The sequence below is a fragment of the Martes martes genome (assembly GCF_963455335.1).
Source record: "Martes martes genome assembly, chromosome: 7".
In the NCBI taxonomy this organism is placed as follows: domain Eukaryota; kingdom Metazoa; phylum Chordata; class Mammalia; order Carnivora; family Mustelidae; genus Martes; species Martes martes.
In genome coordinates this window covers 30,452,906-30,473,860 of record NC_137894.1, presented here as the reverse complement: position 1 = coordinate 30,473,860, position 20,955 = coordinate 30,452,906, and the positions used below count along the sequence as shown (strand labels likewise).

The window sequence follows — 20,955 nt, the reverse complement described above, 5'->3', positions numbered from 1 at the left end:
CTCTGCCAATCACAGTCTCTTTCATTCCTTTTTCTGTGTCTCTCTAAACTTGTCTTTCTATTCCTTTGTGTAGCTTGCCTGTCACTATTTCTGGTCTCTTTCTCACTTCATCATGTTTTCTCTGTCTCACCTATCTTCCCATGTCTTTTTTTCTTTCCAAATCATGATCACTCCGCGTCTCTCCATGTTTCTCTGTCTCTCCATGTTTCTATGTCTCTGTGTTCATTGTTTGTGGCTTTCCTCTCATCTTTCTATGTCCATCTTTCCATGGATCTATGTGTCCATTCTCCTACATCCTGCCTCTGTTTCATCTATGATATTCCATCCTGCATCCTCTATCTGTCAGTTCGGGCCTGTGGGTCTTAAGGACCTTTATCAGGTACCCTGCTCACAAAGCTCTTTCTCTCCTCCTTTCTGGTATGGTCCCAGCAGTCCCTAGGATCGGCATGGAAGTTATTCTCCCCAGTTTACAGATTTGGAAGCTGAGGCTCTGGCTACTGGTACCTGGCTTCCATCTCTGGGTCTCTTTCTCCACGTTCTAGTTCTCTGTGCACTCTTGTCCTGTCCGTGCCCACCAACCACCTGATCCGGGCGTGCCCGGGAACTTAGCACCTCGGACAGTTCCTGCAAGGTGAGGGGGGTGGCCAAGGCCTTGCTTCTCGCGAGAGTAGGAGGAGCGGCCCTAGAGGTGGCGCGGGAGTCTCGCGAGAGCGGCTGCTGCTGCGGGCGCGGGTGGCGCGGGCGCGGGCGCGTGAGGAGTCGGCCAGAGGAGCGCGCGCGCGCTCCCCGCCCCCAGCCCCGGAGCGGCTCGCGGCAGGCTCCGCGCCGCATCGTTGGGTGAAGCGCATCGCAGCGCAGCGCGGCGGCCTCTCCGCAACCGAGCGGCAGCGGCAGGTGAGTCCCGGGTCTGAAGGCCGGGAGAGGGGCTTTCCAGGGAAGCTGGGCGCAGGGCGAGATGTGGTCACCTACTCTCCAGCTTTGTGCCCCCTACGCTTCACCTTTGCATGCAGGGGCAGGCCAAGCTGCTGGAGAGGTGGGGAGTCGAGGTGACCTTCCCTGTTTGGGGCAGGAGAAGATCGTCGCAGGTGCCCCTAGGCCCCCAACCCCCACCGTCCCCATTCCCGGCTCCCGCAGAGGGAACCCGGGTCTCGGGTGACGTCAGACCCCTGGATTCTGGAGCCTGGGCCTTGGGCCCTCCTTCGCCCCAGCCCCACCTGGTGTTCCCTGGAAACCAGCCTCCTCCTCTTCCAGGGGATGGCGCACGCGACTGGTGGCGGGGTGACAGTGGCCTCCTTTGGGTCCTTCCTCACAAGAGGTGACTGTAAGTGGACCCAGGCTGTGTCCCCCGTCGCTTCCTTTGGTTTGCCGACCTTTAGTCGGCGGGGGATGGGCGTAGTGGCTTGACGGAGCCTAGGCTCCACTAGGGTTTTGGGGTGGTGAGTTGGGAGTGCCGGATGTAGCTCATTCCGATATTGGCAGGAGTTGACTATGAGGATGGGGGTGAAGTGTTTGGGAATCCATTCCTGTCTCCGCTTCGGGTAGCTCCTGGCCTGGGGGTTGGGGAAATCAAGTAGAGACTCCTACTGAGAATTCACCATCTTTGGCGGTTCAGACCGGTAATGCCCCAACTGCGGGATGGGGAAATCAGCTAGGGCCTGGCAGACTTTCCTACAGAGAAAAGGAGAAACCGAGGCAAGAGCCAGTGAATAGACTTGCTGGGGGAGGGGAGATTTGGATGGGGTAGAGGCAAGAGAGGGCATTCCCTGCGAGTGGTATGGGCAAAGAGGAGGGAATTAAACACAGCTGTTGGGGATGCCCGCCTGTGACCCCAGCCATGTGACTGTGCCCATGGGGTAGGGGAAGTCTGGAGAATTTTGCAGCCTGTGCTTTTCCTGTTCTACTTGTACAGGCGCAGGGACTGCTGGGAGATTTTGCTTGGGGCTACACAAATCTTGCTAGCTTAGATCTGACCTGGGCTTACTTGGTGAGCCTGAAGGCAAAGTCCCTAGAGCTGAGAGAGGATGTCTCTGGTGAATGTGTCACGGAAAGAGTGTCTTAGGTGTAGCAAACTCTGTGGAGAGTTAGTGGGGTCCTGGGAGGAAAGCTCTGGATAGGGGCCCTGGGGTCTGGGGCTGTTTCTTTAACTCTTTCCCTGGCTGACTAGCTGCCTCTGAACAAGTAGATTCCCCTCTTGGGCCGCTCTTTGCCAGCACCTTTCTCTGGGGACGAAATAATAGAACTAAGTACTGTCCTCCCTTGAGGAAGCTGCTTGATCTAGTTTATAGAGTGTCCCTCCCAGTTCTCCGTTTTCCTTTTCTCTCTCCTTCCTCTGCCTCCCTCCCAGTCCCTGCCTCCTCCCTTTAGCATTTCCTCTACAGGCTGCCCTTCCTTCCCTGCTGATAGCCTGGAATCTCTGAAGGCTGCCCGGAGGAAGTAGCATACACACAGGGTTGACAGAAGTGGTGGGCTTAGCCTGACTGGAAAGGGCAGCAGGTGTTCCACTCCCATCCCTTTGGGAGGGTTTTCAAGTCTAAGGAAGAACAGAGGTTGACTGTGCTCTGTCCCCTGGGTGTGTGCTGGGTCCCTCCTGGAAGTCTCATCCATCAGGGAGTGAGGAGAAGATTGGATGAGAATGAGTGCACACTTGCTGCCCAACAACTGGTTCAGAATTTAAGCGGTGGGATGTGTGGTAGGGTTATCTGGAAAGGCTTCCCAGAAGAGGTGGGATGTGAGAAAATAGAGTTAACAGGGTCTAGAGGCACTGGAAATCGAGGGGGTAGCTAGACATGATCTCCTGCATGAAAGTGGGTTGTGGGGGAAGCAGATCAGCCTGTGGTAGAGAAGCAAAGGTAGTGGTTTGGGATGTTTGTAGTTGATTGACACAAGGCCTTGAATGCCAGGCTCAGGATCAGCTGTGGTCATGAAGAGTCATCATAGGACAGTGATAGCAATGCCAGGAGAGTGCTGTTTTCTGAGGATGATTCATAGTTCTGGGACTTCAGGGCTGGGGATGTGCAGCTTGGGTTGGGATAAGGGGACCAGAGGTAGAGCAAGAGTAGGGAACTTCCCTCTTAGCAGCCTTGCTCTGTACTCTGGCTTCTCTTGCACTGAGTCATCCAGACTTTCCTACACTGACTTTAGAGCCATGGACACATGGAAACAGAATGGGAGCAAGATGGGGGTCAGGCTGGAGCAGGGTTAGAGTCTCCTCCTTTGAGTCTTACACAATCTAAGTTATTATCTGCACCCCCTCCTTATTTTCATGTAGGGTGTTAGTGCTGGACCAGTCTTTGACTCCATTGCCTCCCTCTACCACCCTTTCTCCCAGCTACTTGGCATGTTACTACCTCTAAACTCTTAAACTCCAGTATCCTCTGAGCACAGTCCAGCTTCTGTTTTATATGCTTTGTGACCTCAGGGAGACCTCTAGTTCTCTGGTACCTCCATTTCCTCTGTCCCATGAGTGTGACACTTTCCATGTCCTTCCTGGACCTCATGGTCCAGGACTTTAACCATTCTCTGGCTCGTGCCCTCAACAACCACATCATTTTGCCTGTGTGTCCTACTCCAGCAACAGACTCCTCCTCATTTTTGGATTCTATACTCAGAATGCAGAAGTTTCTGGGGGCTATCACATACTAGGGCAGTCTGGTTCTATGCCCAGTCTCTAGCCCCAGCTGATTTCTCTATCACTTGTAGAAACCCTTCCCCTCTTCCCATCAGCTCCCCATTCCATTTTGTGGGAGAAGTATCCCAAGCTGGCCTACTCTCCCAAAGCCCCCAGGGAAGGGGGTTGGGTGGGTGTATGGGAGGTGGAATTGCACCCATGTTTCCCCATTTCTTGAATTTGATTTCTCGAATCCCAGTGGAAGGAGGGCTCTAGTCTAATGTGCCTGCTCTGTGGTATGGATGCTGGCCCTTCCTATCTCCTGGGGTCTCGGTGTCCATCAGCTGTTTTCCCCCTATTGTATCTTCACTCTCCACAGTTTTCTGTAACGCCTTCCTCCTGCTTCTAAATATATATATTCAAATATTCTATCTCGATAAACTTTTCTAACCCTATGTCCTCCTCCACCTGCTGGTGTTTTAAACCTATTGCTTTGTCTTAACGCAAAAGTGGTATGAGACCATTGTAGAAATTTTAGAAAATAAAGAAAAAAGGAAAGGAAACAAATAACTTATAATCTCATTATCCAGAGATGACTACTATTCATCCTTCGGTACAAGGTCTCTCAGTGTTGTCACTGATACTCTGTGTGTGTGTGTGGATTAAAATTTAAGCCAATTTTTTTGAAAGAGGCGTCTGCTAGACTGGTCCCTTCTTCCTCTCCCTCCTGTTTTCGTTTCTTGGCAGCTGGCCTTTACCCCACCACTTCCTGAAGCTGTGACCTTCGAATTGCCCGATCAGCCCGTGACACACCTGACTGCTTCATGGCCACGATGTGTTGATCCAGTTAATCAGTCATTAAAAATATAGAGATAATCTGAATCACTGACATGAAAAATTTTCGAGAGACATTGTTGAGTGGAAAAAAACAGGTTATAAAAGAGCATGTATAAAATGATCTTGTTTTGGGGGCACCTGGGTGGCTCAGTCAGTTTTAAGCATCTGCCTTCGGCTCAGGTCCCTGCGTCGTGGGATCGAGTGCTACATCGGGTTCCCTGCTTGGTGGGGAGTCTGCTTCTCCCTCTCCCTCTGCCGCTCCCCCTGCTTATGCTCTCTCTGTCTTTCTCAAATAAATAAATAAATAAATAAATCTTTAAAAAAAAATGATCTCGCTTTTGTCATATATGCTAATATATACATTAAAAACAAAACCTAGAGGTCAATCTGTTAAAGAGGTGGCCTCTGAGAAGGTCATTTAGCAGAACTTTTATTTTCAACTTTATGTACTTTTTTTAAACCTTGTAAATATTTTTATATAAAGCTAAAAAGCAACACATTTTCATTTTATGAAAAAACTATAAAAACTATATATGAGGATATATATATATATTTAGTTTTTACTTAAATTACAGTTAACATACAAGGCACTCTTTCTCTTTTTTTGTTTGTTTTTATTGTCTTAGAAGGGGGAGAGGCAGAGGGAGAGAGAGAATCTTTTTTTTTTTTTAAGATTTTATTTATTTATTTGACACAGATCACAAATAGGCAGAGAGGCAGGCAAGGGGGTGAAGCAGGCTCCCCACTGAGCAGAGAGCCCTACAAGGGACAAGGACACAGGGCTCCATCCCAGGACCCTGGGATCATGACCTGAGCTGAAGGCAGAGGCTTAACCCACTGAGCCACCCAGGCGGCCCGGAGAGAGAGAATTTTAAGCAGGCTCCACACCCAATTTAGAGCCCAACTTGGGGCTTGAGGTCACACAACCCCGAGATCATGACCTGAGCCAAAATCAAGAATTGGATGCTTAACCCACTGAAGCACCCAAGTGCCTCATGAGGCTATATATTAAAAAAAAAAAAAAAGAAGAAGAAGAGGAATGGAATATTTCAGTGGCTTGTAAGACTCTTGAGGATAAAGCCCAAATTCTGCCCAGGGCCTTCAAGACTAAGATGACCCAGCCCCTTCTACCTTTCAACACTATTTCTGACTTTGCTTCCCTTCCTTCACCGTGAGCTTCATTTGTCCTCTGTCCACGCCTGGCTTTGGAGACTTCACGCTCTCCAGGTTTTCCTCCTGCCTCATTGGCTGCTCCTTCTCATCCTTTGCCAGCTCATCCTCTTCAGCCTGTTTTTTTGTTTCTGTTTGTTTGTTTTTGTATTTTTGAACAGGTAATACATTTACATGATTTTTAATTCAGAAAGATGTTCCAAGTTTCATGAGTTCTAAGATCACCATTTTGATATTTCTGAAAACATTTTAACATCTGTATCTTAAACATTTTCGGCATCTGAACAATTACAAGTTGGCAGTGTATTTTCTTTCTTTTTGTAAGTAAAATAATGATTTATCTTAAAATTGATGGTGTCTTGGATTAGTTGGTACAAAGATACAAAGTAAAAATTATTCCTTCCTCCTGCTCCATATCCCTTGGGGAGCCACAATTACTGTTTCTTTTTTTCTTTTTTTTTTTTTTTAGATTTTTATTATTTATTCACTTGATAGAGATCATGAGTAGGCAGAGAGGCAGGCAGAGAGAGAGAGGAGGAAGCAGGCTCTCCGCAGAGCAGAGAGCCCAATGTGGGGCTCGATCCCATGACCCCGAGATCATGACCTGAGCCGAAGGCAGAGGCTTAACCCACTGAGCCACCCAGGTGCCCCCACAATTACTGTTTCTTAAGTATCCTATTAGACAATCTGAGTATCTATTACCAAATAAAAATATATTTCCCCCCCCACTTTTTATTTTGGAAAATTTCAAAGCTACAGAGAAATTTAAAGAACAGTGCAAAGGGGTGCCTGGGTGGCTCAGTTGGTTGAGCATCTGCCTTTGGCTCAGGTCATGATCCCAGGGCCCCAGGTTTGAGCCCCACATTGGACCCCCTTCTCAGTGGGGAGCCTGCTTCTCCCTCTCCCTCTGCTGCTCCCTCTTGCTTGTGCTTGCTCTCTGTCTGTCAAATAAATAAATAAAATCTTAAAAAAAGAACAATGCAAAGAACATCTGTACTAGGATATTTCACCTAGATTCACTCATTGCTAATATGTTTTTTTAAGATTTTATTTATTTATTTGTCAGAGAGATAAAGAGCACAAGCAGGGGGAGCGTCAGGCAGAGGGAGAAGCAGGCTCCCTGCTGAGCAGGGAGTCCGATGTGGGCCCTGATTCCAGGACCCCGGGATCATGATCTGAGCCGAAGGCAGATGCCCAACCAACTGAGCCGCCCAGGCATCCCGCCAATTGCTAATATTTTGCAACATTTGCTTTATCTGTCATCTATTGAACTATCTAATTTTTTTGCAGGACCCTTTGAAAGTAAGTTGTAGACAAGACGCTGACCTTTAAATACTTCAGCATGTATCTCCTTTATTTTATTTTATTTTATTTTATTTATTTATTTGACAGAGAGAGAGATCACAAATAGGCAGAGAGGCAGGCAGAGAGAGGGGGAAGCAGGCTCCCTGCTGAGCAGAGAGCCCGATGCGGGGCTTATCCCAGGACTCTGGGATCATGACCTGAGCTGAAGGCAGAGGCTTTAACCCACTGAGCCACCCAGGTGCCCCTAGCATGTATCTCCTAAAAATGTTCTTGAGAGCTGTGATTTAAAAACCTAGGATCCACTATGGGATCTCTCATGTGTCTTTAGTCTCCTTTAATTTAGATGCTCCCCTACCAATTTTTGTCCTTTCTGACATTAATATTTGTCTTAAAGAATTTCCCACAGTCTGGTTTTGTCAGATTGCTTTTTTCCTAATTTCAAATTAAACATTTGGGCAATAATACTATATCCATGATCTTGTGTGCTTCTAGGTGTATCACATCCAGAGGCAACATGCCCTTTTGTCCCAGTGTCACAAATGCTAAGTTGGCTCACTTGTTCTGCCAGTTGCTCTCTTTTGTAGAAGTACCTTTCCTCTATTGTGATTGATAAGTAATGGGAGGGGCGATGAAAGGAGAGATGCTTCTCCTCCCCAGCCCCCCCCACCCCCCCCACCGTGTTTTTAGCACAGCCATCGATGACCCCAGCCTATATCAGATAGTGACTTTTAAAAATTGTCATTTTGTTTATATTTATTAGAAGAACATTCCCTCTCCTTCCTTTTCTTTTGTGTGTCTCCATGGACTGCGTTCTTTTCATTTTTATTGTGTTGTAATCCATTACTGACATTATTCATATTCTGCTCCAGCTTTGTATTTGGAAAACTTTTACCCCAAACTAAAGTTGAAGGGACATTTATATTGCTTCACCCGGATTCCTACCTTGTTCACATTTGCCACATTTGCTTTGATTCTGTATCTATCCATCCATCATTTTTAATTTTCTGAGCTATTTGAAGCAAGTTGTAGACATAAGACACATTACTCCTAAGCCCTTGAACACATTTTCTAAGAACAAGGGCATTCTCCTATGAAACCTCAATTCCATTATCACACCCAAGAGATGTAACATCTACACAATCGTATTATCTAGTTTCCTTTGTTATCCTAGTGATGACCCTTGTGGTGTTTCCCCCATGAATAATCCAGTGAAGGCTTACACATTGGCTCTGGTTGCCATACATCTCTAGTCTCCATTGGTTTAGATAATCCCTTATTTTATTTTGTACTTTTAAAAATAGTTTAGGATGTTGGCATTTTTAAAAAGATTTTATTTATTTGCTTATATATATATCTTTAAAATATACATATATATATATTTTAAAGATTTATTTATTTATATTTTAAGATTTATTTTTAAGTCGTCTCTATCCCCAATGTGGGGCTCGAACTCACAATCCCAAAATCAAGAGTTGCTCCACCAACTGAGCCTGCTAGGTGCCTCTAGATGATGGCATTTTTTAACAGTCCAGGCCTAATAAAAACTAATAAAAAAACTAATTTTTATTAGTTTTTATTATTATATTTTATTTATTTTTTAAAAATTATTATTATATTTTAATAGGCACTCATTTTATTTATTTATAGATTTATTTATTTGTTTTAGAGCAGGTGCACACATGAGCAGGGGGAGGGACAGGGAGAGGAAGACAGGCAGACGCCCTGCTGAGTGGGGAGCCTGTCACAGAGCCTTCTCACAGGACCCTGAGAGCATGACTCCAGCTGAAATCAAGAGTTGGAGGCTTAATTGACTGAGCCCCCAAGCACTCCCAGGCCAGTTTAGTTTTTAGAATGCTCCACAACTTGCATTTGTCTGCTTATTTCTCATGATTGGATTCAAGTTAAACATTTTGGGGCAGGAATACTAGGTAGGCGATGTTGTGTCCTTATTGGTGCATCATACTGGGAGGCCGTAATGTCTGTCTGTCCTGTTATTGGTGACATTAAGTTTGATCACTCGGTTGTATCTGCCAGTCTTCTTCACGCTAAAAGTGCCAATTCCCCTTTGTAAGTAGCACATCATCTTTGGGCTGGTACTTGGAGACTGTGACTGTCCTCCCCCCAGTCTTTGGTCCAGTGGTTTTGACAGCTGTCGTTCAAATCAGCAATTATAGTGATTGTGGCACTGGGAGATCTTCTAATTCTGCCACTTCTATATTTATGGCTATCTTCTTCTACGAAGAAGAGCTCTTCCCTCTCTTTTTAAAAAATAAGAGTGTCCCTTTGGACTCATGGATTATTATTTTTTTTCACAAAGTGGTGGTACTTATTTTTGACTTTTATATTTTATTTTTTCTAAAGATTTTTATTTATTTATTTGACAGAGAGAGGCACAGCGAGAGAAGGAACACAAGCAGGGGAGTGACAGAGGGAAAAGCAGGTCTCCCGCCGAGCAGGGAGCCCAATGTGGGGCTCCGATTCCAGGACCCTGGGATCATGACTTGAGGCGAAGGCAGAGGCTTTAATGACTGAGCCACCCAGGGGTCCGTGACTTTTACATCTAAAATAGCACTTATTATTCATCTTATTAAGAAAGTTGTGTATATTCGTTGTAGAGAATTTGGAATACATAGGGGAATAAAGGAAAAGATTAAAATCACCTGTGATCCCCACCATCAGATGAAAATTCCTGAGAGCATTTTGGTGTATCATGGCTTATTGTTTAACGTTCAGGATGTCATATGTCACTGTCATTCTTATTTTTGAGACTCTTGATTGTCTCAGATTTGGGTGCTGGTAGCTCTTTTAAACTTGTGTCCTTTTTTTTTTTTTTTTTTAAATCTTTTTATTTATTTATTTATTTGACCTAGAGAGATCACAAGCAGACAGAGCAGCAGGCGGTGGGGTAGGGGGGAAGCAGGCTCCCCGCTGAGCTCGATCCCAGGACCCTGAGATCATGACCTGAGCCGAAGGCAGAGGCTTAACCCACTGAGCCACCCAAGTGCCCCTAAAATTGTGTCCTTTTGACCTGTGTCCATTTGTTGAATACCTGCTTGTCTCTGGTACCTCATGATATTCTAGGCTATCGTGGTATTTCCTTGTCCTGGCTTGAGACCAGCCATATGTTTTTTAAGCCATGAGTTCATACTGATTCCTCATTTCAAATCCAGTAGCACAGGCCTCTTACTGTCCCACATTGCATATTCTCTCTCCGTATTTTAACCGTGAGAACCCAGGTCCTGCAACAACCCGTACACTCGTATGTCCTCTCCTATGGGACACATGACAGAGTTTCAGCATCACCACACTATATAAACCTGCTTATACTGAAGCTTTCTTTCCAGTTATTTTTATCCTGGAGATATATCCTTTTAAGAGAACACGGAGTGCTCTGACCAAGTTACTTGGCCAGTTCTTTTTTCTGTGTGGTCGTGTTATCAATTTCCTGTACAGTTAGCGTCATTTGCTTTTGTTTATTTCAATTTTAGGGTTTGCTTTTCTTTCTGGTGTAAGTTCTTGAGTATGAAAGAGATTATATATACAAAAAGTATGTGTAAATCTTTACCCAATGAAATCTCACTAGTCATCCTAGCCCTTCCATTCTGTAGGTGACCATTTTTATAGTGCGTGGTTTACTTTTCCTGTGTTTGTTTTGCAAAAATAAGCAAATTTGTATGTATGTTCTTATCCCCCCCTTTTACGTAAAAAGTAGCATACTATATATACTTGTCTGTGCTTTGCTTTTTTTTTTCATTTAATCATTCCACAACAATTAATAGAGATCCTCTTCATTCTTTTTTTAAATTAAATTAAAATTTTTTTCAGTGTTTCAAAATTTATTTTTTTTAAAGATTTTATTTATTTATTTGACAGAAAGAGATCACAAGTCGGTAGAGAGACAGGTAGAGAGCCGGGGAAGCAGGCCCCCTGCTGAGCAGAGAGCAGGATGTGGGGCTCCATCCCAGGACCCTGGGACCATGACCTGAGCTGAAGGCAGAGGCTTTAACCCACTGAGCCACCCAGGCGCCCCCAAACTTCATTTTTTATGCACCGCACCCAGTGCTCTATGCAATACATGCCCTCCATAATATAGTACTCCACTGAATGATATACCATAGTTTATTCAAACAATTGCATTTAGGTCACTTCCAACATTTTCCTATTGCAAAATAGTGTCATGTTGAATGACATGTATTTATTGTTTCTTATTTGTGGGTAAAAAAGCAGAAGTAGAATTGTTGGGTCAAAAGGAAAAAATTTTTATTCTCTTCTCCCCTCCTTTTTTTTTTTTCATTATGAAAGCATATTGTTTTGGCTGTTTTGTGTCTTTTGTTTCCCATTGTCTAGACTATTCTATATCTATGTCGTTTTTTTCAATGACTAGTAATTGTGGCGATCTTTTCATAGCAGTATGTTCTTTTAAAGAGCTGCAGAGCATTTAAAAAAAACGGCAGAACAGCCCATTGTCTGAGTGTACTGTTTATTTCCTTATCCCCTATTGCTGTGTAGATTCTTTCCAGTCTTTTGGTGTTACAAACAATGCTACAATTAATGCAGCTGTGCCAGGGGATCATTTCATGCAGGTTTCTACCCTGCCTTTTTCCCTTTTGTGGTAGTTGTTGTTGGTTTTTTCTTTTTTTTTTAAGATTTTATTTAGAGAGTGAGCATGAGAGGGGGAAGGTCAGAGGGAGAAGCACCCCCCACACCCCCTGCTGAGAAGGGAGCCTGATGTGGGAATCATCCCCGAACTCCAGAATCACGACCTGAGCTGAACACAGTCGTTCAACCGACTGAGCCACCCAGGTGCCCCAGTGTTGTTGTTGTTTTTTAATCTGTATTTGATTTCATATCACAAAGGGGCCATAAAAGATTACAACTGCCTGTTTCTTTAGTTGGATCCAGGGAAATTTGACTGGAGCTCTAGGAGGTTTTATTTATTTATTTATTTTTTTAAATGCTAACTTTAAAAAAACAAAGATTTTATTTATTTTGTGGTGTAAGGGAGAGAAAGAGAGAGAGCAGGTGAGCCACGCAGGTGCCCTTTAAAGCAAAAAAAATTTTTTTTTTAAAGATTTTATTTATTTATTTGTCAGAGAGAGTGAGCACAGGCAGACAGAGAGGCAGGCAGAGGCAGAGGGAGAAGCAGGCTCCCCGCTGAGCAAGGAGCCCAATGTGGGACTCTATCCCAGGACCCTGGGATCATGACCTGAGCTGAAGGCAGCCGCTCAACCAACTGAGCCACCCAGGCATCCCTAAAGCAAATTTTTAATTGAAGTATAACACACAAGAAAGTGCACAAATTGTAATCTCATACTGGATGAATTTGCACCAAATTGACACTGTGTAACCTTCTTCCAGACCCAGGGACAGACCAGTCCCAGTACCTCAGCTTATGCTCCCTTCCTCAAGGTTAACACTATCTTGACTTCAATTTTTTTTTTTTTGCCCCCCCCCCCCCCGCCTTGATTTTTAATGCCTTGCTCTATGTTATGCATATTTTCTTGGTAGCCATCCTTCCCTTTTAGAGGCTGCATCACACAGGTTATTGATTATCTCCTGCAGAGGGCAGAAACCCCATCTGTCTTAATTTCGCTGCCTTCCCAGTGCCGGCCACACTACCCATCCCCAACAAATGACTGAAGGCAAAGGCTGGAGAGAGGGGAGGCCAGCCTGTGACTCTTGCCAGGTGTGTCATGTTCAGGGTCAAGGAGTAAAATTCTCTTTCAGAGGTCTCTAGTCTCCTCAGGCCTTCTCTGTCACTTGCCTTTGCCTCATGGGGTCCCTTCCCAGGTTCCTTTCCTACCCTTGGATAGGGTTTTCTGAAGATAAACCCAATGCCTTGAGGCAAGGGCAGGAGTGCCTGGAAGGAGGTATCTGGTGGAGCTGCCCCTGCTGGGCTCCTGTGGGACGTGAGAGCCCCCGTTCTGCCCCAGGGAGCTTCCAGCCCTGCAGGGGCTGAGACAGGGTCTGGGTGATGTAGGGCCTCATCCTGCTCTGGTTTTTCTTTCCTTCCAGGTCAAGACAAAGAGGCGTGGGCAGGCCCCTGGGCCGGCTGGTGCCATCCTTGCCATCATGGCAGGTAAGGACAGGGTCATGTAGACAGGACATGCAAGTGAGCATAGGGTGGGTGGCCCCCTTCCTCGTCTCCTTATCCCCTTTAGTTTTTGGAGGTCACGTTCTTTCTGTCCTCCCATCCCTGGGCTCTCCCTGGCTCCCCTCTGAGGCATGTCTCTCCCCTCTGAGGCGTGTCTGTCCAACACCATCAGCCTGACAATGTCTAGCTCTCTGACCGTGGGAACCCGAGACTGAAAACCCTGAGGCTCTGGTCCTGCCAGCCATCTGACTGATAAGCAGCAGAGGTGGCTCAGTCCCTGTCCCCTCTGTCATCACTGCTCTTTAATACTCTGAGGTCCTTTCCTTCAGATTTCTGAATTGTTGGCTTCCAAAGGCTCAGGTACAGAATGCGTGAGCTGGAGGGACCTTTAGAGACGATCTGGCTCAAGCCCCGCCCACCCCCCTGGATAAAACGAGAACATGGATATTGGAATGGACATGGGAACCCCTTCTCCAGGCTCTCACATCCTGCTTCATCTGCCTGGATCTGGACAGCATTTATTGTTTTCCTTCTGAGAGACAGCAGTACTGGCTCAGGGCCTTTGGTTACTTTGGGAACCTCCTAGCAGAGGAAGCAGGGATGGCTGGGAGGGGTTAGCAGTGTAGCCTGGGACCTCAGGGGCCAGGGGTGGGGGACCGCTGAAACTAGTGCAGGAGGCTCATATTGGGTTATCGGGGAGGGGACCATTCAAGGTGATGCTGTGCCATATGCTTCACCCACAGAAAAAGTGAACAACTTCCCACCATTGCCCAAATTCATCCCCCTGAAGCCATGTTTCTACCAAGACTTTGAGGCAGACATTCCTCCTCAGCATCTCAGCATGACCAAGCGCCTCTACTACCTCTGGATGTGTGAGTGCTGTGGGATGGGGGTGGGCTGTGGAGGGCGGGGGGAGGAGGGAGGGAGGCTGGAGGGTGCTGGGCACCAGGTGGGGTGGGGTGCTGCAGGCCCCACTGTCCGTAAGCCTCACTTGCAGTATCTGCATGGGCCATCTCCCAGCAGCCTCCTTGCGTGGGCCAACCCCTATATGGACCCCAGTTTCCCTCATCCCCCCACCCTCCACTTCCCATTCACAGAGCATCTGGATGAGGGTCTCTGTCCACAGGATCATTTCTCTTTTCTTTTTCTCCATTCCCTTTCCCACCGGGGTGGTTTTCCAGGGAGCCAGTGGTGGCTGCCAGGACCTCGGGTTCTGGATGTGGAGAGGAATCCTTGTCTTGAAGCCACATTTGTCTTGCTTTTTTTGGAAAACTGCTCAGAGAAAATAGCATTAACTGGGAGTTGGGAGATACAGGATTCAACTGGGCTGGTTGTCCTACCCCCCCAAGTAGCAGGTTCCTCACTTATAGAAAGAGGGTGTTGGCTTAGTGATCACTGTGGTTCCAAGGAGCTCTGCGTTGTGTGGTCTATACTTTTCTAAGAATGTAGAGTTCTAATGTTCTACAGTGTTGAGGTCCAAAGTGTCAAAGTCCTCGTTGCTGATGGTTGGTGGCAGGTTGGTGGGAAACTGTCATCTTAGAGGGATGGCACTTGGCTGTGCCCAGGCTAGTCAAAGGTACCTCTAGGCGTGTACAGGGAAGGCAGGCTGACTTTCCCGTGCTGGGTACTGGCCTCAGGGAAGCTTAGACCTGCAGTGTGACCACAGTCAAGGTCTGTCACATGTGATGTTGCCTTGAGTCAGCTCGCACTTAGCTGCCAACCTGAGGAAGTGATTGCTTGTGCCCAGAAGAGGTAAAGAATGCTATCTTTGCAGGTTCTTCATGGGGTGGTAGAAGGAGTGCGGAGATAGACTATGTTTCAAGTCCTGGCTTGGCCTTTAGTGGAGAAGGCATCTTTCTCTGTGTAACGTGAGGGAAGGAAGAGATGGGGGCAGGTGGAGGTAGGTCTGTAGATGTTGGGAAGAGAATGAAGAGGTCTCCTCTGATGGCTTCTATTTTTTCCCATCAAATGTGATGTAGAAGTGGGGATGGGAACTTTGAGGAAAGTGGGATTAGAATGAGAGCACCTTTGTGGACAGAAGGTGAGGACCCTATCCAAAGACACATGACCCCTAAGATTTCTGGGCCATGAACAGAGTTCATTTGAGGTTGGCTGACGTGAATTTATAGTCCCACCAGGCTTCTCTGTAGGCTCCTTTCCTAGCAACGTTCAGCTCTGGTACAGATGGGAGTTGTGTTCGTCAGGGGGGAGGGTGACCAAAAGATAAGGCAGGGGAGAGCATTAGGAAACATGTAATGAACTATGGAATTTAAGCGGGACAGGGAGAGAAATAGAGATGGAAAAAGCTGAGTGGCCACGTTAATGGATGTCTGTTCCAAACAGGGGATACAGTAATTACAATAGAGGAACTAGAACCAGTGAGCTAGAGAGAGAAGGATGGGACTGGGAAGAGAGGTGTTAACCAATATAGAAACAGGTTAATGTCTGTTCTATGTAAAGAGCAAATAAAATCAGTTCCGGGAGTTCCGGAGTTCTGGGAAATTGGGGTGCAATGAACAGAGATGGAGGAAATGCAGCTGAAGTGCAGAAGAAGAAATGCTCACCCTTGTCGTGAGGGACCCTGAGGCGTGTGTACCTACACAGGTGACAGCATTGTCTCGCCAGACTTGGGGAGCACCCCACTTGGCCCTGGGATCTGGGAACTCTGCGCCTGAGAAGATCTCATCCAGGAGCTGGATTTAAGGGCTATAAATATCTTCCTAAGTCCTCACTAGGCACCTGCCGGGTGCTTTGCTCCCAAGGAAATGCAGATGACCCTTGAGATGCTTAAGGGCTCTATTCAGAAGCCACTACCGGATGCCTGGTTGTTGGAGGCCAAGATGGAGGCCCCCCCAGCCTTTGTTTATTCAGCAGGTCTTTGTGGAGCCTTAAAGGGACTCAGCCTAATGTTTGAGGAAGGGAGCATCCTGATATCCGAAGCCCTGGGTGTGTGGTAGTGCCAGCACAGGTCTTTGAGGTTTCTGCGGACTGTGACTCGGTGATCCTGTGATTCTGAGTTCAACTAGAGTATGTGGGCACAGAGGGGTGGAAGCCTGGGTTCTGCCCCTGGGGAGCTTCTGGTGTGGTTGATGGGCTGGAATTTGTATTTGGGGAACTGTGCATGAGAGCAGCCCAGGTCTGCAAGAGGTCAGAGGGATGGGACATGAATAAGGCTGCAGTAATTAAGGGAGGCTCTGTGGAGGAGGTGGCATGGTCTGAGAGATGAATTAGATAAAGACTAAGATCCCAGCCACTGCTGCCTGCCCCGTTTAAGAGCAGGGAAAATGGTAAAATGGCTTGAAGAGATGTTTCTACAAGGCCTTTAACTTTCCACTTTTTGTGCCCTTTGCAAGAGAAGATGTTAAGGTTTCCTGTGCCTTGGGCTTGGTGATTGCTGTGAGTCTGGGAGGGCCAGGGGCTGAGGCCATTCTTATAAGGAGAAGAACATTTCTACCACCTGGAGTCTTTGGGGCTCTTCAGTGGGGCTTGTTGGACTGAGGTTCTGGGTTCCTGCTCTGGAGACTCTGTTCTTTGGATTTCTCAGCTCCCTAGGAATGGGTTTGGGGAGGGGAATTGGTCTAAGCTCCCAGCTTTCTTTCTTACAATCTGTACTCTTTCTGTGTGTGTATGTATGTGTGTCTCATGTATCTGTGTGTGTGTGTGTGTATGTGTGTGCGTGTGTATTCACTGATGTGGGTTGTGGGTACGAATCTCTGTAAATATGGTTTTCATGTATGTTTGTGTGTATCTCCCTCTCTGTGCATTATGCTGTTTCCACGTATTTGATTGTGGGTCTGTTGAATTATGGGTGTGTGTGTGTGTCCATGTCTGGGTGCTCACGTGTCTCTGCATGTGCCGGGGTGTCTGTGTGTATGTCTGGTGTTTGTCTGTGTGCATGCATGTGCTCCTGGGTCTGCAGTGAACAGCGTCACGCTGGCCGTGAACCTGGTGGGCTGTCTCGCGTGGCTGATCGGAGGCGGGGGAGCCACCAACTTTGGCCTCGCCTTTCTCTGGCTCATCCTCTTCACACCCTGCTCCTACGTCTGCTGGTTTCGGCCCATTTACAAGGCCTTCAAGTAAGTGGTTGGTACTGACCCCAGCTCCTAACCTTAGTTTGCCTGTCTCCCCTGTTTCTTCTCTGTATATTTTCTCACTTTTGTTTGACAGCCCCCCCAAACTCACTTTCACTTGTTCACCCTCAGCTCAGACTGCCCAGTAGGATGTGGGCTTCCTGAGAATTCAGTGCTGGGGATGAGGGAGCTGGGAGTCAAAGCCTTGGTTCCCTCTTTCCTCATTCCTCACTTCCTTTCTCACTTCCTTGGGTGGGCATCACATAGAAGTTAGGCCTCTCTTAGCTTTGACTTCCCCAGGCAGCTGTATGTCAGATTTGCCAATGGGGCCACCTGTGTCCCTGGAGCTGCCTATCTTGGCATCTGTGGGGCTAGCTGATTTGGTACCAAGTGGACATCTATCCATGTGCTAACGAAACTAGTCATCCATGTACTACGGACACTATGTGCTAATGATGTCATCCAACTCTGTGCTAAAGGGACCATTCATCCATGTACAAGTGGGGCTAACTGTCTTGGTGCCAATGGGTTTCTACCTTGTATAAAAGGGATTTTCAATCTTCGTGCCAATGGGACTGTGTTCATCCAGGTACCAACAAGGCTATCTGTCTTGGTGCCAATGGAGAATCCATCTCAGTGCTAACGGGGCCTCAGATATCTTTGCCAATCCATCTGTATGCCAATTAGGCTACTGTTTGGAGCTGGTGGGGTTCTATTCTTATACCAATGGGGCTTCCTGTCTCTGAGCTTATCCATCCATGTACCGGTGGACCTAGATATATTGGTGCCAGTAAGGCTGTCTATCACCTTGACAACAGGGTCATTTATTCTTGCCCTAATTGACCCATCTACTTCTATGCCAGTGGGGCCATCTATCCATGTACCGTCCATATGAGTGGTCCATTTATGAGGAGATCTCTCCCTATGTAATGTTGCTCACACAAGACTAACACATGGAAACTCGCAAAGATTCATGTAAACACTGTTCCATTTTTGGCTCTCAAGGCCTTTAAGTGTCTTCTGTCCATTGCGTACTCATTTAAACTTGGAAGTTCTGGGGGCTCTTGAAGACAGGGGAAGGCTTCGCCCTCTGCCCAGGTGATGAGAGTCATCTTCTCTGCCGCAGGACTGACAGCTCCTTCAGCTTCATGGCGTTCTTCTTCACCTTCATGGCCCAGCTGGTCATCAGCATCATCCAAGCCGTGGGCATCCCAGGCTGGGGCGTCTGGTAAGAGATTGGGATGGCTGGGATGGCCCCAGGGCTGGCATGGGTGGCACCTTGCGTGTGTCCTTTGTTTATGCCTGTGTGTTAGCTGCTTGGCCTGCGAGAGGATTCAGTGTAGTATAGTAGACACAGGCACAGCAGCAGAGGAGTGGTTTTTGGGAGTTCCCAGGGGTATTAGGCATCATGGGAGAACCCAAGGGAAGGAAGCCTTATGTCTGAGGAGTTTGTCTCCTGAGCCATGGGAAAGATTCTTTTGAAACACTGCCACAGGCCCTGTGGCTGGTCTCTTAGCATCTGATGATACGGCCCCTCCCCGTGACAACGAGATAGCTCCTGGCTGTGGTGGTGGGGCTCCCGGTTACCCCTCACATGCCGGCAGCCCCACAGCTGGCCTCTTCCTGCAGTGGCTGGATCGCTACCATCTCCTTCTTCGGAACAAATGTTGGCTCAGCAGTGGTGATGCTCATTCCCACCATCATGTTCACGGTTGTGGCTGTGTTTTCCTTCATTGCCCTCAGCATGGTACGTGGTCACCTCAGGGTTGAGAGGGCGGCTTCGGAAAGGGGCTGTGATCTGGGACAAACCCTCCTCCAAATTACAGGAGGACCTGGAGGTCTTCCAAGGGACTCACTCTAGAATGGCTCGGTGGACTTTGCTCCTCGTACACAGGACGGGTGTGGGAGGGAGGATTGGCTCTTACAGGGACTTGTCTCTGGCTTCCAGGTTTTTCCTGGATGGGCTGCCCCTTCCCTTTGATTAATCCTTCCTTGTGCTCCTCCTCCTACAGGTTCATAAATTCTACCGGGGCAGTGGGGGGAGTTTCAGCAAAGCTCAGGAGGAGTGGACCACAGGGGCATGGAAGAACCCACACGTGCAGCAGGCGGCCCAGAATGCAGCCATGGGGGCGGCCCAGGGTGCCATGAATCAGCCGCAGACTCAGTATTCCGCCACCCCCAACTACACGTACTCCAATGAGATGTGAGCCAGCCAAGCCAACCAGGAGGGCAGGGCTGGGGGTCTGTGGGACGGGGACTCAAGCCACATTGTCGGTTGTGGTGACCAAGCAGGGTTCCCCCCTCCCTTTTCTCCTCCCCAACTTTGTACAAAGAATCAGAGTTATATATATATATATATATATGTATATGTCTCCCCCTTTCCCTGCTCCTTTGGATTCTGTTCTCAGTACTCTGAGAGCTGTGGGCTGCACGTGGAGCTGTCCCGTGCGGTGGTAGCTATGTCCATGTCCCCTTGTGAAGTAGTATGCAGTGGAGGTCTCTGTTGTTGTGGTGCTAGATGTACGTTTAGAACTAAACCAGCCCCCACCCTCCACCAGGCTGCCCCCTCTGACCTTGCCCTGGGGACCCCTTATGGACCAGGGGGAGGCATAGCAGAAAGCCTGGCCCCCTCCCCAGGGTTGTGAGCTAAAACTGTTTCCACTTTTGGTCTCACTGGGAAGCAACAGTATTTAGCACTTATGGGGGTGGGTAGGTAGTAGGGTGGGGACAGGCCAGGGATCTTCCTTTGCTCCTGCGGATCTGGTCTCCTCCCCCTCCCTTCCCTCCTCCTGGTGTCAGATTCCCTGTGGCTTCTTTTTCTTGCCCAGGGTCTCTCCCATCCCCATGTGGCTTTTCTTTGTCTTTCCCAAGGCTAGGTGTCCCAGTGGTATATGCTCCTGAGACTGAGCCCATTCCCAGATCAAGGAAAAAAGACAGGAGTGAGCCTTAGGCGTGATGTGGGAGGGCACACGGCTGGAGATGCACAGCCCACCTGGGTACCTCACTCCCAGGGAGTGGAAATGCTGGGTCATCTCAGAGCTTGGCCTGCAAGGGGTGGGGGGCTCCTCTCTTCTCTGCCCTGCTTCCCCTCCTCTTCCCAGAGCCCCCTTGAGCCCCTCTGCCTGTGTCCCTTCCCATGTCCCCAGCTGCTAGCCTACCCCCATCCCATGCTAGGTGGCATCTGTCATCTGTGAGGGCCAATTCCATTGCCTTCTCTGAAGAGCTGGGTGGTATCCAAGTAATTTTCAGGTGTAAAGGTACAGCTGGAGCAGAGGGTATGTAAATAATTTTTGGTCCCTGAGTGAGTTCTGACTGGCCCAAGCCCACTGGGCAGGTACGAGGTATCTCTGAATGACCATTGGATTTCTGGGAGCAAATAGCTGTTCTGCTTGGGTCTGGTAGAGGGGCGGGCTCAGAGGGCTGGGCCTGGAGGGAAGATTGGAGGAGAAGGCAGGCAGGACCCAGGGAGAGGAGAGCCTGCCTCCTCCCACCCCAGCTTGCTTTTGGTCACAGAGCAGTTCTGGACACTTGAACTCAGGGCCCAGGAAGAAGCGCATGCTCAGTCCTATCCCTGAGCACAGTGGCTGGAATGGGGTTTCAGATTAGGCGGGGTGGGAGGGGACGCCCTCTTTTTTTTTTTTTTTTTTTCCAAATCAAGATCACCTACCCCCTTCTGCCTATTAGACTTGGTGTTTGGACCTTTCTCACCCCGTCAGAACCCGCTTTCCCTTGCAGGGTAGTGATTTAAGGCTATCTGGGGCTACTTGGGGCTGTTCTGTTCCAAGCATTGTGAAAATGTTGCTGGTAGAGGTCCTAGCTCTTTCTGAGGCCTAGAGGGAGTGCACTTTTTTACCCAAAGAGCAGCTGCCTGT

General features: G+C 47.9%; 1 protein-coding gene across 1 annotated transcript; it reads left to right on the top strand.

Moving 5' to 3' along the window:
* Nucleotides 1–817: 817 nt before the first annotated feature.
* SCAMP5 (secretory carrier membrane protein 5) lies at nt 818–19,619 on the top strand. The gene is made up of 7 exons (XM_080809374.1): nt 818–894; nt 12,935–12,998; nt 13,757–13,885; nt 16,933–17,089; nt 18,210–18,311; nt 18,713–18,830; nt 19,096–19,619. Exons 2-7 carry the CDS (start codon nt 12,992–12,994, stop codon nt 19,288–19,290), a joined length of 708 nt encoding a protein of 235 aa, XP_080665500.1. The 5' UTR covers nt 818–894; nt 12,935–12,991; the 3' UTR covers nt 19,291–19,619.
* Nucleotides 19,620–20,955: the final 1,336 nt, after the last annotated feature.